The following is a 17,564-nucleotide window of genomic DNA, read 5'->3' on the forward strand; positions in this document are numbered from 1 at the left end:
GGAATTGAAGGTGGATTGCTCTGCAGGTAGCAGCGCTACGCAAAGGCAGATGCCTCTGGGCAGGTGTCTCTGATAGAGTTTCATGACTCTGTTCATGGCCCCCATCCCAGCACATGTGCCCAGGCATCAACTCCTACCTACCTTCCGGATGCCTTCTGAAGGGTTGGACACACAGTTGTCAGCCCCTCCATTCTTGCTGATGGTCCGCCAGAGCTCAGCAAATGTGCTGTCCTGCTCCAGGGGGTTGGTGCCCTTGGCTCGGAAGTACTCGTAGACAGCAGAATCCCGGACAGTACCGTAAGACATTTCCACTTGTTTGGACAGGTCCTGGAATGTCCTGAAATGCAAAAAAGTAGCAAAGTGTGGTACAAACTGCACACCACAAATTGCAAGAGTAAAATGCACTACAAGCCTCTCCCAAACTCTAATATTCACCATTCACATTCTTCCAACAGTGCCCAAGAGCACGAGTCCCAGAACCCAGAGCAGGGTTTGTCAGGCCTTCATCTATCACAGTTAAGCTTCCTCAATAAAATCACCAAGCACTTAGAAGCAGGTTCTGTGTTGAGTTGGAGGGATAGGAGAATAAATGAAACAGGATTCTTTGGCTTCAGGGAGTTTAGAGACTCAACTTAGAAAGAGACATCTAGAGAAAGAATCACAATCTTAACAGAGTTGGGACAATACAAGACATTAATTACTGAAGATCTCAGACCTGAACATCCACAGAGGCTGGGAAAGAAAGAACCTATCCACAAGATGGACGATGACAATGATGATGGCAGTGATAGTGACTGGTCCCTCACACTCAGCACTAGCATGGAGCAGGCACACATTTGGAGCCTTGGTCAATTAAGAGGCATCTCCTCAAAGCTTTCAGATGTGCTTGCATTCCAGCTAGTAACTGACTTTGAGCACCAACGCTCAACCAATTTGTTTTTGGAAAAAATATGAGAGCTCCTTGTTTTCAAATGTTGACAATAATTTAGGAGATGGTTAAGATAAACATAACACTTTTGAGGTCCTCAGGTTTGTTATACATGGAGGAGAAGCAAGTAGCTCCAGCTGGGTGCATGTTAGAGGGACAGAATGCATCAGGAAGACCATCAGCAACCCAAGGACAGATGTCTGAGCTGGGGACAGAGGAGAGTTTCTTCAGAAGGAAAAATGCAGATGGTCCTCTACTTATGATGTCCCAATAAACTCATCTCAGGTTGAAGTGTGTTTAACCCACTTTTCCTGCCAAACATCCTAGCTCAGCCTAGCCTATCTTCAACACAAAGAATATTCCCATCAGCTGATAGTAGGGCATAATCATCTAACACAAAACCTACGTTATAGAGTGTTGAATATGTCATTTCATTTATTAAATATTTGTAGCCAAAAAAAATCAGTGGCTGCACAGCACACTGGAGAGTGTCAGTTGTTCTTGCTGGTGATCACCTGGCTCACAGGGAACTGTGGTGGCTGCTGACACCCAGCTTTATACAAGGGGATCAGACCATATATCTCCTCACTGGAAAAGGTCCAAGTTCAGAATTTGAAGTACAGTTTCCACTCACTGCTTATTGCTTTCATACCATTAAAATGTCAGGTCAGGTGTGGTGGCTCACACCTATAATCTTAGCTACTTGGGAGGCAGAAATTGGGAGGATTGGGGTTTGAGGTCGGCCCAAGCAAAAAGTTAGTGAGACCCCATCTCAATCAATATTCTGGGTGTGGTTCATACCTACTAATCTCAGCTACTCAGAGGCATAGGTAGGGGGATTGCTGTCCAAGCTGAGCCTGGGCAAAAACATGAGACCTGTCTGGAAAACAAATAATTGAAGCTAAAAAGTGCTGGGGACATGACTCAAGTGGTACAGTGAATGCCTAATAAGCTGGAGAATCTGAGTTCAAACCCCAGTACCACCAAAATAAAATAACAATAAAGTCAAAAAGTCCTAAGTTAAATCTTCATTAAGTCAGGGACTGACTATAGTAGGGGAGGAAGGACCAGTAGGTACAAAGTTCTAACTTAGCTCTGAAGGAGCTGTACCAGCATGGTGTGTCATGAGAATCTGACCTTCAGATTTGCACAAATAAATAATCCCAGTGGGGATCCAGGCTTCCTGTACAGGCTGCAACCTGATCACTCTTTATTTCTCTGAAAATTGTGTGTCTCCTCCATTACCCATACCTCTTCCAAGTTACTGTTCCCATGGGAAAAGCCAATCTTCCCAATGTCATCTATACACCCTCCATCTTCAGGTCTCATTTGGTAGTTGTCCCCACCCACACATGGCCCCATCACTAGTCTTAAAATGAGAAATGCCACCCATTTCCCATCTATAGCACAGGCCATGACACTCCCTCTGTCTGGAATACCACCACCTCAGTTATGCACCTGTACACCTCCACAACCCCCTGAAAAATCCAGCTTCTGCCTGTCCTTGTGAGAAGCCATCCCCAGCCCTGGTCTCCTGTGCCATTTCCACACCTTATAGGCTTCCAAGGCAGAATCTCACTGGGATTTAGCAGGCAGTATGCCAGAGTGAGGACAGGCAGTGCTCGGGAGTTCAACTACCTGCCTTGTCTCTCAGCTCCACTATCACTAATACTGCAGGCCTGGGCAAGTAACTAATGTCTCTGTACCTCAGTTTCCAAATTTAAAAAGTAGGGATAGAAGCAGAGCTGGAAACAGAGGGTTACTGTGAGGATGAGCGTGGCTCAGCTCTTTAGAGCAGTGCCCAATGCAGCCTGTGCTTGGAAACTGGAGACAATGATTCTGAACTGGCATGATAACTCTGGGTCTCCAGGAGAGTAAGAATTTGAAAGCCTGGCTCTAAAGCAGCCCTCTCATCACATTAGCGGCTCTGGATTCAGGACTGGTGGCAGTCCACACAGCAAGCACACAGAAGGGCCAGCTGTGAGTGGCTGCTTTGTATTGCTGTGGAGACAATTCCGTCCCTGCTATGTGGCCTAGAAACAGAAGTCAGAATGCATTTCAATACATTGCAGAAGAAAGGAAACATAAAGTAACAAATTTGATGAAGAAATCTTCCTAATTATTGTTCATTATTTATACCTAATTGAAGCAAGATGTTCCTTTGCTTGAAGGGCCCCAAGGGTTGTAACTCTGTTGTGATTTGCCTGTAATGAAAGGAGGGGGGAATCTTTTTTTCCACTTTTATAATTTTTTTTCTCATGGTAATACAAACAAATACAAGGCATTGATGAATGGGAAACATCAGGATGAATTACACAGTTGAGTCTAAATACTGAACTATTCTAAATTACTACAGTTTCCACAAGTATGAAATGAATGCAGAACTGCCAGGGAACTCTGCTCTCCTGTTTCATCCCCACATTTGAAATGGAGATTTCCCCTCTCCTGATAGTTATTCAGAACCTTGCCTATGCCAGAAGTTCAGGGAATGTCTCTAGATGACAGGTAGGAAGGCTGAATGTTTATGGCTCTATGCCCCTTTCTGTCCCCTACAGCTCATTGTTCCCTCCCTAAAACATTACCTCAGTCTTCCTGTGCAAGCTTTACCATCCAACCTTATGATCTGACCCATCACCTCTCTTAGCTACAAATCTGTGCAGAGAAATATCTCCCATCACAGATGCACACTGGCTACTTCAACAAAGGTTTTCAAGCTCACTAGTATATTCAGCACACAGTGGGTACAACCATCATATTTCAGGGTGAATAAATCCTCTTATCTGTAGGGCTGGGCAGAGAGGGTCCAGCTAGTGACACACCAAAGCCACCATCTACCTAGGCAATCTTCCTTTTATCAGACTGTGCAGTTTTGGAAGGGAAGGACAAAGGAGAGCAAGGATAGCCAGTCAACCCGGCTGCCAAACCAACACTGGCAGTCATGGAAGACAGATGTTGAAGCCAGATAGTATGTTCATCTGAAAATGTAAAGGAAGCTTCTCCAGGAGGGGTCTGCACTGGCAGCACAGGAATAGAGCACTTTCCTGAAGCCAGTCTCTTCAGCAACAACTACTTACAAGTATCCAGGCACCCATACAACATAGAGATGGAGAGTTGCCTGCCCATCATAGATGGGATCTCTGTCACCCTGGGGTGCCATGTACACCTTTTTTTTTTCATTTTTCTTTTATTATTCATATGTGCATACAAGGCTTGGGTCATTTCTCCCCCCTGCCCCCACCACCTCCCTTACCACCCACTCCGCCCCCTCCCTCCCCCGCCTCAATACCCAGCAGAAACTATTTTGCCCTTATTTCTAATTTTGTTGTAGAGAGAGTATAAGCAATAATAGGAAGGAACAAGGGTTTTTGCTGCTTGAGATAAGGATAGCTTATACAGGGCACTGACTCACATTGATTTCCTGTGCGTGGGTGTTACCTTCTAGGTTAATTCTTTTTGATCTAACCTTTTCTCTAGTACCTGTTCCCCTTTTCCTATTGGCCTCAGTTGCTTTAAGGTATCTGCTTTAGTTTCTCTGCATTAAGGGCAATAAATGCTAGCTAGTTTTTTAGGTGTCTTACCTATCCTCACCCCTCCCTTGTGTGCTCTCGCTTTTATCATGTGCTCATAGTCCAATCCCCTTGTTGTGTTTGCCCTTGATCTAATGTCCACATATGAGGGAGAACATACGATTTTTGGTTTTTTGAGCCAGGCTAACCTCACTCAGAATGATGTCCTCCAATTCCATCCATTTACCAGCGAATGATAACATTTCGTTCTTCTTCATGGCTGCATAAAATTCCATTGTGTATAGATACCACATTTTCTTAATCCATTCGTCAGTGCTGGGGCATCTTGGCTGTTTCCATACCTTGGCTATTGTGAATAGTGCCACAATAAACATGGATGTGCAGGTGCCTCTGGAGTAACAGTCTTTTGGGTATATCCCCAAGAGTGGTATTGCTGGATCAAATGGTAGATCGATGTTTAGCTTTTTAAGTAGCCTCCAAATTTTTTTCCAGAGTGGTTGTACTAGTTTACATTCCCACCAACAGTGTAAGAGGGTTCCTTTTTCCCCGCATCCTCACCAACACCTGTTCTTGGTGGTGTTGTTGATGATGGCTATTCTAACAGGGGTGAGGTGGAATCTTAGCGTGGTTTTAATTTGCATTTCCTTTATTGCTAGAGATGGTGAGCATTTTTTCATGTGTTTTTTGGCCATTTGAATTTCTTCTTTTGAGAAAGTTCTGTTTAGTTCCCTTGCCCATTTCTTTATTGGTTCATTAGTTTTGGGAGAATTTAGTTTTTTAAGTTCCCTGTATATTCCGGTTATCAGTCCTTTGTCTGATGTGTAGTTGGCAAATATTTTCTCCCACTCTGTGGGTGTTCTCTTCAGTTTAGAGGCCATTTCTTTTGATGAACAGAAGCTTTTTAGTTTTATGAGGTCCCATTTATCTATGCTATCTCTTAGTTGCTGTGCTGCTGGGGTTTCATCCATGTACAACTTGATAAAGTCATTGAACCAGTTACTTTCTCAGTTGATTCCTGAGAGCCTACCAGTTGAGACACAGAGGCATCTCCAGCAAGGGATGAATGGTGAGCATCCTTCCAGGGGTTTATAGCAGGAGGTGAGTGATCAGAGAAGTAAACCAACAGTGACTAAACAATGTGAGTAAGATAGATATAAAGCCCATACTGGATGATTCCAGAACCACAGGGCATAGACCCAGTAATCCATGGGCCAGAGTTAAGACAAGGCTTTTTAAAAAGAAGCATTAAGCTAAACCATGAAGGATGCAGTCAGATGGAGAACCAAGGGTAGGGCATTCCAAAGAAATAAGAAATCACCTAAGAAGCTCTGCTACCATCTCAATAGTCCCTGAGGCCTTATGAGAAATGCAAATTCTGGGTCCTCACCCCAGACCTACCAACTCAGAAACTCTGGGACCAGCACTCTGCAGTCTGTATTCACAGCCCTCCAGGTGACATTAATGGCTGCAAGTTTCAGAAAAACTAATTGAGGCAAGGCATTTTCTGTCTTTGTTTTCATAACTCACACCTATCTCACAGGTCTAGTGAACAATAGGATCACAGACATACCCAGCACAATGTCAATGTTTAAGAAATGCCAGTTCTTCAGTTAGACTGCCAATAAACAGCTCGAATGGCTAAATCATTGGGTCCATGTGAGGGAATTAAGGATATTGGCTGGGGTGGTCACACCTAGATGGTGTGGGCAAGCAGCATGTGTCTGATTGATAGGATCAACTCTTATCTCTCTATGTGCACCTATTTCTCCCCTGTGGATCATCTTGTTTCCATCTCCCCACCAAGGTACATGCAAATGCTTCCTATCAGCAACTTGTTTAAGCACCCAGGACACCTAATGTGATGGACTTGGGAAGTGTGAACTCAGGATGAACAAGTAGACACCAAAACTCCACTGGCAGGATCTGGATCCTTGCTTTGTGGGACATGATGGTAACTGCCTCAAAAAGGCCTCCCTGGGAAAGTAGTGAGCGCTGGGCAAGGAACTGCTTGGTTCAAGTGGCTTCAAAGGTATTGTCCCCAGGTTGCATACTTGGGTCTGGATTGGCTGGTATAGGATCACAGTGTAAGCACAGGCACCTTTAACCTCACCTGTCCTCATTCACTATGTATCTCCTTACTTCACCTCTGGATTATGGTTAGTATTAGAATCCTTACATGGCAAAGGCTGCCCTCTCCTCTAAGTTTACTTTTGAATCAAAATCTTCCATTCAACTATGCTGGACTGAAACTAAGTTTGGGACCAGTAGAAGCCGCTTCTCTATATCTACTACCATGGATTGCTGATTTTGGGGTCTTCTGTTGCTGAAAGCATAGCTGATACCTATAAGCATTTCAGACTGCCTTGCAAAAGAACTTTGCAAGTATCCCTGGGCTCTAAGAGCAGTTTCCTCCCATCGTGCATACACCCCCTGGAAGTCCCACTGTGTCTCCTCCAACTATGACCAAGGACAGTCCTCCGGCTGGGCCTCACCGCCTTCCTCTACACCTTTCTCCATAAATCAATCTTACTACTTCCTAGATACATTTTCATTAACAAGGAGATAAATGTGTTTGCGGCATGAGAAAAATCAATAATACAGAATATATAAACACATCTTTGCATGTTAACAGAAATATTTGCATTGGCAATGAAGATAAATATACGTGCAACAAGAGTAGAATCAATATACAGTATCGTAAAGCAGAATTCAACTGTGAGGATGCTATATCCACGCCTGATAAATCTAAGTCCAGAAGCCCTATTCTTCTTCCTGCTGAAGAAAGGAAAGTAATGGAGTGTCCCATGGACACAGGAGGTGGAGACGCTCATCCCTGTAACTGGAAGCTGTCTTAACTACAGTGCACAAATGCACTGGCTATCATTCCAGCAGTCTCCCTTTTCTGTCTCACAACTGAATCTAGAAGAGATGCTGCTGCACACAGCAATCGAGGTTGCCTGGCTAGGGTTCCACAACTTGCTTGTGGGCCCTTCTTCACCCAAGATGTGCCTCTTGCCTACTGTTCTGCCCCTCTAGAGTGTCTTCCCATTGGCTCTCCCATGGCTCCCTGCTCTGAATCTTCTGCTATGCCATTCAAGTTCCCTCAGGTGTCTTCCTTTCATTCATTCATCATCCAAAAGAAAAAAAGGTTTCTGGAGCATCTGTTTGTGTCTAGCTCTGGGTCTAGGCATAGGGCAGGGGCAACATACAGTTCCTGCTTGCATGGCATTCACATAGTGGAGGTGGACAAAGAGTGATAAGTACCACCACCAACAAAGCAATAATTATGAGATGTTGGGGTTCAGCAAGCATTCTGGTAAGAGACGGAAAGGGCACATGCAGACTCTCACAGCCATATGCAACTCTGTCATGTGTACTTTGTTTTTAGTGTGTTTTTTGTTTCCCAAATTCATTACAAATGTTTAAAAAAATCACGGCAGTCTTAGCATACAGGCTGTAGGAAAAAAAGCTTCAGGTTGAAGTGGACTTTGGGGGTATGGTCTGCTAACCCTTGATGTTATGTATAAAGTAAGGCAAATGCTAGGGAGATCAACAAAGCAGGTAAGGGTTATAGAAAACAATGAAGGAAGTGATTGTATTAAAAAACCATGGTGGGTGTTTTAGCCATTGGAGTTGACATCTGGGGCATGTTTCTCCAATATCTTTCCTTTTCTAGGCAGAGAGGCAACAGAAGGTGGGAGCTCGTGGAGGGTGGGGCTGAGACCTGCAGAAGCTGCCTGCCCAGGGAGCAGAGGTGGTAGGCAGTGCAGCTGGGGAGTCAGCTTGCCAGCTTCTCCCAGCTTGGAACCTTTCACCAGAGTCTTCCAGGAGGCCCAGGGGAAGTCGACACTGAGGCACACGCAGGGCTCCTGTCATTCAAAGCCTACTCAGGGCATAATTCTGAGTAGTAGGCAGAACAACTGCATATCTGAATCAAAGCTTGGGAAAAGTGACCCAGGAATCCTGTATGAGGACATTTATTGACCCTCCAGGATGAGGGCTGAGCAGCCCATGAAAGAAAATGCATGTGGTCAACAAAGATCCAAAAGTATCAAATGGAAAATTCTTGAAAAAAATAATTATTTTTAAATGTTTTAATAGCTTATATTACAGTATATTATAATTATTCTATTATTAGTTATTGTTTTTAATCTCCTATTGTGCCTAATTTATGTCAAACTTTATTACAGGTAGGCATGTATAGGAAAAAATGGTATATAGAATTTGATGCTATCCTTGGTTTTGGGTGCCCACTAGGAGTCTTGGAACATTTCTCTCTCGGGTCAGAGGCTCACAGTACTATTGAAATTAAAAGATGCTCCAAATTAATTGCTAAGAAAAAAGAAAAATATCTCAATGCATTTCTACATAGTATCTATTTCCATTCTTATAAAAAGCAACTGTTAATAAATATAAGTGAATACAAAAATAAAAGTAGGTAGAATAAGCAGACAATTGCAAGACTTCCACTCCATACAAATCTATTGCTACAAAATTTGCATTTTTATTATGTTATCAACAAAGAGGTGATCTGAATGATTTTAACAGTCCCTTTCCTACCCAAGTGTCAGTCTCAGGCCTTGAGAGTTTAGTTCTGTGTTGTCTTCTCTCCTCTGTGTCCACCTCCCCAGTGGTCAACCTCTCAGTCTGCAGAGATTCATCTGGAACAAAATCTTCCCAGCCCCATCAAAAGCCTGTCCTGCTGATCAGAGGTAGATTGAGCTTTTCAGGGCATAGGATAGTTTTATCTTCAGTCACCAGAAACAGGGAAACACACCCAGATTAACCCAAAGGGGTCTGAGGCAACCCTAGCATCCAGAAGTCAGGGCTGAAGTTCCAATTTCAGGCAGACTAGAATTTCCCTCACTTCTGCATATTCTGCCTCCATTCAACTCAGGCTTGGTACAATGGCCCCAAATCAGATTAAGATAGCTAGACATGAGTCCCTGAATGGTGGATGTATGTACCATGTGTTTCCTATTTGCCACACTTAGCCTGGCCCTTACTGGGCTTGGTAAGGGGAGCTGTGACAATCATCTGATGAGCCTGGGTAACTGTGGACCAAGTGCATAACCCAGGTTTTGGGATTTGGCAAAAACTATATCAAATCTGGGAACTTTATTTCCCTCAGCAAAGGAGGCTCATCCTGGACTCTGTGCTCTAGTTGCTACCTCTTCAAGCTTCATCAGAAGCTACTCTGATTGTGGAGTGCCAGCCTAGAGGACCCCTGCTTTCTCAGACTTTCCATTCTGCACCCAGACATGTTATCTGCCTGCTAAACTGTACCTGGGGAATCAGCTCATTGCCATGTCCTGGAGAAAGTGTGTATTCACTCCTACTAGATTTGGATTCTTGCCCTTTATGTGTTCTGGAATGGACCCTGTCCTGGTGCTTACCCCCTGTATTCATGTGTTCTGTCTCCTCTATTCAGCCGTGAACTCCCTTGGGCAAGAACTGTGTCCATCTCTGGATTTCTATACCCCATAAATGGTCTGATAGACAGCAGGTGCTGAGTCCATGTTTTCTAGAAGAATCAACTCTAGTTTAAACTAAGTCTGTCTTTGTAGCTGAATGGATGAATGTGGCTGTGTGTGAGGGGGAATCCAGGATGGAGACCAGTGCAGAGAAGGGTCTAACTTTAGAATTACTAATCTCACTGACTTCAAGTGGACCCTTGATTATGCCTGGCAATCTTCTAAATTTCCCTGTGCAATTCATGACTCTCAGAAAATGATCCTTCTTATTATTTCTTAAGAAGGTAGAAGCCATCAGTAAAGTGAGTATTTCCAAAGAACTCACTTTTCTAAAACCACTGAATACCTGCCTGACCTCCTTTAAACTAGTGGTTTTGCCCTTGCTCCTATTTATGTCTCTAACTCTGTCTCCTGGATCTGTACTTTCTTGCCTTCTCAAAGTACATTGTTCTTGTAACTCCTACATCATGAAATTACATCTCTATGGATCATTTCCATTGGATTGAAAACATATACATCTCTTGCCTTTAAAAATATCCTTCTTTGATATTGCATCCTCCTCTGATCACCCCTTCAGTTCCTCTTCTGGAGAACTATCTATGGGAATTATATCCATTATTCTATTCCAATTTCTCATGACCCTACTTTACTCAAGTTGTCAGCTACCAATGAATGGAGACTTCTTTTGTCAAGGTCATGAATGATCTCCCAAACACAGTAGCTGGTTTCCAGTCCTCACTGTACCCACCCTCCAACCAGCATTTGAAAAATCCATCACTCTGACTTTCTTGAAGCCCTTCCTTCCTTCTAAGTGAAACATCATTCTTTATTAGAGCTTCTCTCACCTTTCAGTTTCTTCCTCATCCATCTCCTTTCCCAGTTCTTTATTTTCATAGCCTCTGAGTATTGGGATGTCCCAGGCCTCAGTCCTCAGGCCTCAGATCCCATCTTTTCTTTGGTGGCATTGTTTTTGCAAGGATCTCATCAAGTCCATTGTCTGCAGATGCATTTTACAGTATGATTTCCAGTGATCTACCCCAGCCTTGACACCCATGGACTCCTGGTAACTGCCCAACCGACAACTCCATTTGTATGTCCACTAGGTTCCCAGACCACACATGATCAACCTCAAGCTCTCAAATTGTAAACCATCAAACACAGAGCTAACCCTGTTCTTCCTCCAGTTTTATATCAGTCAAATGCTGTTCTGTTCTTTGAGTTGCTATGACAAAAAGCCTTGGAGTCACTATCAATTCATCTTTTTTCTTGCATATCTCACATAAAATTTCAGCATATCTGTCTCTTCTAGATAAGTCTAGAATCAGACAGCTTCCCCTCACCTTCACCTGAATAATGAGACACGCCGCAAATGGTCACTCTGATTCTGCCTTTAACTCCTGTACAGTCTATTCTATGGGGCATAGCAAAGTGATCCTTTTAAATTTATCCCTGACATGTCACCTGATTTTTTGAAATCTTCCAATGCCTTTTTCATCTCTCAAAGGAACATCCAAAATTACCCCATGGCCTGAAAGGTCCCAAATGATCTGGACCCCAACTAACCAGCTCCATCTTCCAGTGTCTTGATTCTCTGATCAAATGTCACTGTCTCTAGGAGGCATTTGCCAACAACAACCTTATATAAACCACCACCCTTCTTAAATCATATGGTAAAAAAAAGAAACATATCCCAATACCACATATATGGCTATTTTGTGTCAGTTCCCTTTAGAACAGGACTTGGCTATTTGCCAAGTGTCTATAACTTGTGTCTACAATTTAGATGACCAACTATCCTAGTTTGTCTAGGACCAAGGAATTTCCTGGGATTAGAGCTTTCAGTCCTAAAACCAGGAAAGTTCCAGCCAAATTGGCATAATTCATCCCCTACCCACAACACTGCCTGGCACATGGTGGATACTGTAATGACTATGGGTAAGTAGATGAACCATATATATAAGTGAATTAGCCTTTTCTTGCCTTCAAACACTTAAGTTGGAAATTGTTGGGAAAATCTTCATCCTGGGTTGACCAATCTCATTTCAGGGCCACAGTTGGGTGGGTAATCTGCAGAGATGCAAGCATAGCAATGACTTAAGATGCTTGAATTGAAGAGTGTGCTCCTGGGTCAGGAAGCACAGCATGGAGCTGTGCAGGTCACACCCATTTGGGACAGATCACCAAGGAGCTTGGGCACTGCCCTGTTTCTTCACAGGATCCATCCTCAGGCAGATGAAGTTTTAAAATCCTGCTTCCTCACAGATCTAATGGAAATCACAGTTATCAGCTGAGAAATTTCCCTTAGCATGCAGCTGCTGTCTGCTTCCCTGGCTCCTGTGTCACTACCCCTTGGTGGGAGCCCTACATAAGCAGCCCCACCAGCCACCAGCACTTCCATGCCAAGAACATAGCTGGCACCTAGCTCGCACACCCGCAAATATTTGCTGTCACAAATCAATACAAAATCAGGATGCAACATTAACCTTTAATATATCAGTGCTGGGGCTCTTAATCCATTATGAGGCTGTCATAAATGTAACTGAAATGCAAATCAGAATGGTCGCCCTCTGGGAGGCTGTGAAGGTGCCTTCCCTCCCTCGTGGCACAGCCTGCTTCCCTTTCTACTCCAGAGCAATGCCCAAGTTTTTTCTCAACCTGCTGGGTTTCTTCCCACTTCTCCTTCTTTGCAGATGTCTGGGCCTCTCTACCATATCTGCCTCCCTATCAGTCACTTAACATGCTGGAAAAAAGATACAATGATAGTAACTCCCAGACTCTCCTAACACTTCATTTGCATTGCTTCATTTAACCTTGGCAATAACCCTTTCATAAAGTTATTATTACCCCTCCCTCCCATTTCACAGATGAAGAAACAGATGTCCAGGGAGATTAAGGAATTGATGGAAGGGTTACAGAAGGAGCTGTCTTCATTCTCAGGACTGCTTGATACAAAAAACCTATACCCTTTAGTATCATCCCAAGGTGACAATAAGTAGGGAGGATTAACAAGTATATAAACAATTAAAAGCATCCTGCAAAATGCATTGCTAGAATTAGACAAACAATCATGGGATCAGGACATTGAACCCATCCCAGCTTGGCTGATGAAGCATTAGGGCTGGGGACTGAGAGAGGGGAGTTAGTGAGAAAGGTGAGAACAAAGTTGAGACTGAAGGAGAAAGAGGAAATTGACACACACAGGAGAGGAATTGAAGATGCTCTGCACCAAGGTAACAGTATTTTCAAATTATAGATGTGTGGGAGAGAGTAAAACGTTCTGGGAACTACTAATGGTTTATTTAGAAGAGCAGGAAGGGTAAACAACTAAGAAGCATTAAGGATAGGATTGAGAGACAACAATTACCCATAAAACACTTAGAGGATAGTTATAATGGAACTGTCGAAGTGCAATGATAATGGGAAAATGATGAACTATCAATGATCCCTAGACAATTAGGGGTCAGAGAATGCAGAGATTAGCAAGTGGCTGTCTTATGAACAGGACAGTGGGGAAGCCACTGCAGAAAGCAGGTCACATGAGTTTTAGAACATAGCTGTAGAGCTGCAGTGAGTCCGTGTGCTTGCATGTGTGCACACACACATGCATGTGTACATATGCAGGCTCACATGTTTGCATGTATGAGTGTGCAAGGACCATGGGCAGGAAGAGGAAAGAGATGGCAGACTAAGGGATGTCATGCACTATGATAAACTTCAAAATAAAGGAGAAGTTTTGGGTTCCTCAGTGGTGGGATAGGGACCTCAAAAGAGGCAGATTCATGTGACAGATAAACCCAACCAAAGTAGTTGGAGCAGAGATCACAGCTCAGAGACAGCTTCCCAACCAAATATTATTTACAGGTCTGGGTATTCAGCACTCACTGCACAAGAAGACAGACTCATGTCCTGTGGCAAAGACAGAGAGAAAATACTAATACACATGAGCCTGTTATTGAACAATGCAAAATTAGCTGTAATTAAAAGTGAAGCTACAGATGCTAGGCATTCTGAATCAGTTTGCAGAAAAATCACTTCAACAAGAATATAGATGCTGGTGGAAAGGCTACAAAAGAGAGTTTGGAGGAGAAGATATGTTTATTATTGACATGTTTTGTGTGAGTTCCGATGATAGAAGGAGCTCAACTTGGGCCAAGTGTTGACCCATGGGCTGGCATTCTGATAAGGTTTTCTTTCCATCTTGGAGCCGGTCCATGCCAGAGCCAGGTTGAGGTTGCTAGTCAGCCTAACGTTGAGAATTCTCAAACCTGAGTCTCAAGATGCCTAAGATACCATCCAAAATCAGCTCCAATTAGAGATGATGCCAGTGCTATGGACTATTGAGTTATAGCTGATTTTGTCTCTGGATAAAAGGTTCTCATGGCAGCATTAACAATGCCAGCTGTACAACTCCAGGAACCCCACAAGCCAATCAGCCTCAGCCTGGCACTCACTCTGGCCAGCAACAGGGACTGTCTGCTGCTGATGCCTGCCATATCACCCCAGGAACCCCACAAGCCAATCAGCCTCAGCCTAGTGCTCTCTCTGGCCAGTGACAGGAACTGTCTATTGCTGGTGCCTGTACTCCCCAGGTGGGCATCACCACAGGCATCATTGGGAGTTGGCCTGTGCCCCATTAGAACAACACTGTCTACAGCTGCAGCACCAGCATGTTGGCAGGATGGAGCATGGTCCTGTCTCTTGTTCTCTGGGATAATTATTCATCCCATTAACTTCTTAGAGTTTGGGCAAGACACTCATGATAACTCTGCAAGTATCCAGCAGTAGACCATCTGATGGAAATAAAATGCTCAGCAGTGGAGCTAGATAACCACCATGAAAAGATGATTGGCAAAGTAGACTGAAGGAACATTGCATTGAGGTGGCATCAAACCTACCAGGCCTAGTGATAGTCCCTCCTTCATGGGATCCTTACCGCTGCCCTGGAAAGAAATTGTCAATGGTCCTAATTTCTCCAAGAAGTAAAAGCTTGTCCCTACTACCCAAGACCCTCCAGCTGGTCAGATGTAAACCAGTCTGTTCTGGCTGCAAAGCCTGGTGATACCCTAGAACTGTGACCTCTTGAGAAGAAGAAGAAAATTAGGAGAGATGCATGGCCTAATTCAAGTACTATCACCCTGAGAGTCAGTGCCTGCTGAGGGTATCTGGCACTTCCCTGTTCTGAGAGGCACCCAGATGGGGTGGCAGTGTGGGGAAGGGGGTCAGAACTTGGTCAAGGAAATCAGACCATGGTCTGGAATATCACTGTGCTACTTGCTAGCTTTGTGGCCTTGAACAAGTTTTCTGTGCACCACTGTTTTCATCTTCACAGCAGAGATATTCACAAATTGAGTGAATTCAGGCAAAGCACTGAGAAATAGTGCCAGTTGGTGGGAAATGCCCTGTAAGTGTTAGCTATTGTCATAAGCTTCAGTCATTCCAACTATTAAAACAAGAGATTTGGGTTATATAGTGGTCATAAATGCCTGGTGTGTATGACAGGTCCAGAAGTGGCTGGTTGGACTAGCACAGTGTGTGCTTGTTTTGAATTGGGTGTTTTTAGTGGCATGTCATTTCTGGGTGCCCAGCACATACTTTGCTTTTAGACCAACATTTACAATCTCTGCCTAGACCTGTATACATTTGCGGTGGAAATCCCTGGACAAGATGATCTGTCAGTCCTTCTCCTGCTGTGATATTTCATCATTCTGTAACCTGGGCTGGACCTAAAATCCGTATCTTATTTAGGATTCTCTCTTCCAACAAAGCAGCATCATGGATATTTTCTCCAAAACACTGTGCTTTCTCTGAAAACTGGAATCTCATTTTGTAGAGTCTATTGGGAATCACAGCTACCATGGGAAGGATCTCACAGAGAACAGACGTCCACCCATTAAAAAAAAAAAACAATGAACCAGTTTGTCCAGACACCAAGAGCCTTGTCCTACAGGGCACTGGCAACTACTCTGCACAAACAGGGGTCTGGGGCCCTTGACTCCAAGTCACACCAAGCCATAGCCATGTCACATGCATGGGAAATAACCAAATTTCCCACCTCCAGAGGCAACAGTTAAGGTAGCTGTGACTTAGTGACATAATATAGTGCCTTCCCTGACTTAGTGACATAGTATTCCACCATAGTGACTTGGGATGAAAAATAATGAACAGACAAAAATTAGCTACAAACTAGAGCAAGATGCTCTTTTCTCAGTGGGGCAATGTGATTATCAGCTGTGAGAGTTGGTAGTAGAAGCTGCCTTCCCATCTTCAACAGAGATGCACATTCTAGAACAACCATGTCAGCCAGAATCAAGATCCTTCTGAAAGGTCCTGCTTATGCCACATCCATGGGGCACCTGTGCCAGGTAAGATGGAAGCTGCCTCCCATGTTTCCTGGGATTCAGGGCCTAGAGTACCAGGACTAGGCTGCACCTGAATCTTTACCTATGGATCCCAAGAGTTATTCAGCAAACATGGTGTTCTGATTTATGTGAGTGGATGATGTGTAAGCCACATGTCTGTACTGTCTCATCCCTGTTTTTTCTATCCTTTTCTTCTGTTCCAAAGGATCTAGTCAGGTAGAAAAAAAAACACGTATGTTCACAGCTCTCTATAAAGGCATTTCAGAAAATAGTCTTGCTGGGTTTGACAACAGGCAGGAAAATTAAAGGCAAAAGAACCTAAAGGCCATTTGCTTTAGGAGATCCCATGAAAGAGAGGGCTTGAATGCAAGGATGGTTGACTTGATGGGCCAGGTGACCACAATGAGCTAGCCAGGGGGCAGTAGAGATGCACTGCCATCCAAAGGAAACCTGCCTCTCTCTCTAGCCTTGCCCACTGTCTCCTCATATCTCCCCAGTACTCCTCCTGCCCACCAACTCAGCAGTGCCAACCAGAAACAGGCTTCCTCTTCCTTCTAAACCACAGGACTCCTGTCCCAGGGAAGACACTGTGTTCCTTCATACCTGAACTGAGCCACAGACAGCATTTTTCTTATGTGAGTGTCTAATAAGGAAACCTACTGACAGACTCCCTGTGTAGGAAGGCGTAGTTAAACTCCCCTCTGAGAGAGGCAGTGAGGAATTCCTACTATGATGCTGTGTGGATAAACCATTCATGGTTCCCCACTCCCATCAGGACAAAGTAACCCCTCTAAATAAAACTCTCTAAGCCATACAGGACTTATCCCACTTAGTCCTCCAGCACCACCCTATACTTTGTGTTCTGTCCAAATTCTTCCCCAAGCCTGCAGTGTTTTTTCTCACCATTGGTCTTTCCTATCTACCACAGGCAACACTTCTTCTGAAACATGACAGAGCTCCCAATATTCTAGGGCTTGGCTACAAATCACTACCTCCAAACTGCCACTAAAGACAAACCCTCCCTATTATGGGTTGAATTGCTTGCACCCCCACAAAATAGATATGCTGGAGTCATAACCCCCAGTATCTAAGAATGTGACCTTATTTGGAGTTAGGGTCTTAACAGGTTCAATGAGGTCATCAGGGTGGGCCTTACTTGAATATGACTGATTTCCTTACAAAAACAGGAAATTTGGAGGCAGACCCATACACACAAGAACACTATGTGAAAATGGAAGCCAAGATCAGGGTGAAGTATGTACAAGCCAGTGAGTGT

The 17,564-nt window shown here is 44.0% G+C and overlaps 1 protein-coding gene across 5 annotated transcripts in view; it reads right to left on the reverse strand.

Annotated features, from left to right (window-relative positions):
• The window catches only part of Grid1 (glutamate ionotropic receptor delta type subunit 1), a 705,633-nt gene that overhangs the window by 42,675 nt on the left and 645,394 nt on the right, over positions 1–17,564 (reverse strand). For all 5 annotated transcript variants that reach the window (XM_074079329.1, XM_074079330.1, XM_074079331.1 and 2 more), the window contains one exon: positions 142–337. In XM_074079329.1, the coding sequence (XP_073935430.1) occupies positions 142–337 (196 nt within the window). The remainder of the gene's footprint in view (positions 1–141; positions 338–17,564) is intronic.

Source organism: Castor canadensis, chromosome 7, assembly GCF_047511655.1.
Source record: "Castor canadensis chromosome 7, mCasCan1.hap1v2, whole genome shotgun sequence".
Lineage (NCBI taxonomy): Eukaryota > Metazoa > Chordata > Mammalia > Rodentia > Castoridae > Castor > Castor canadensis.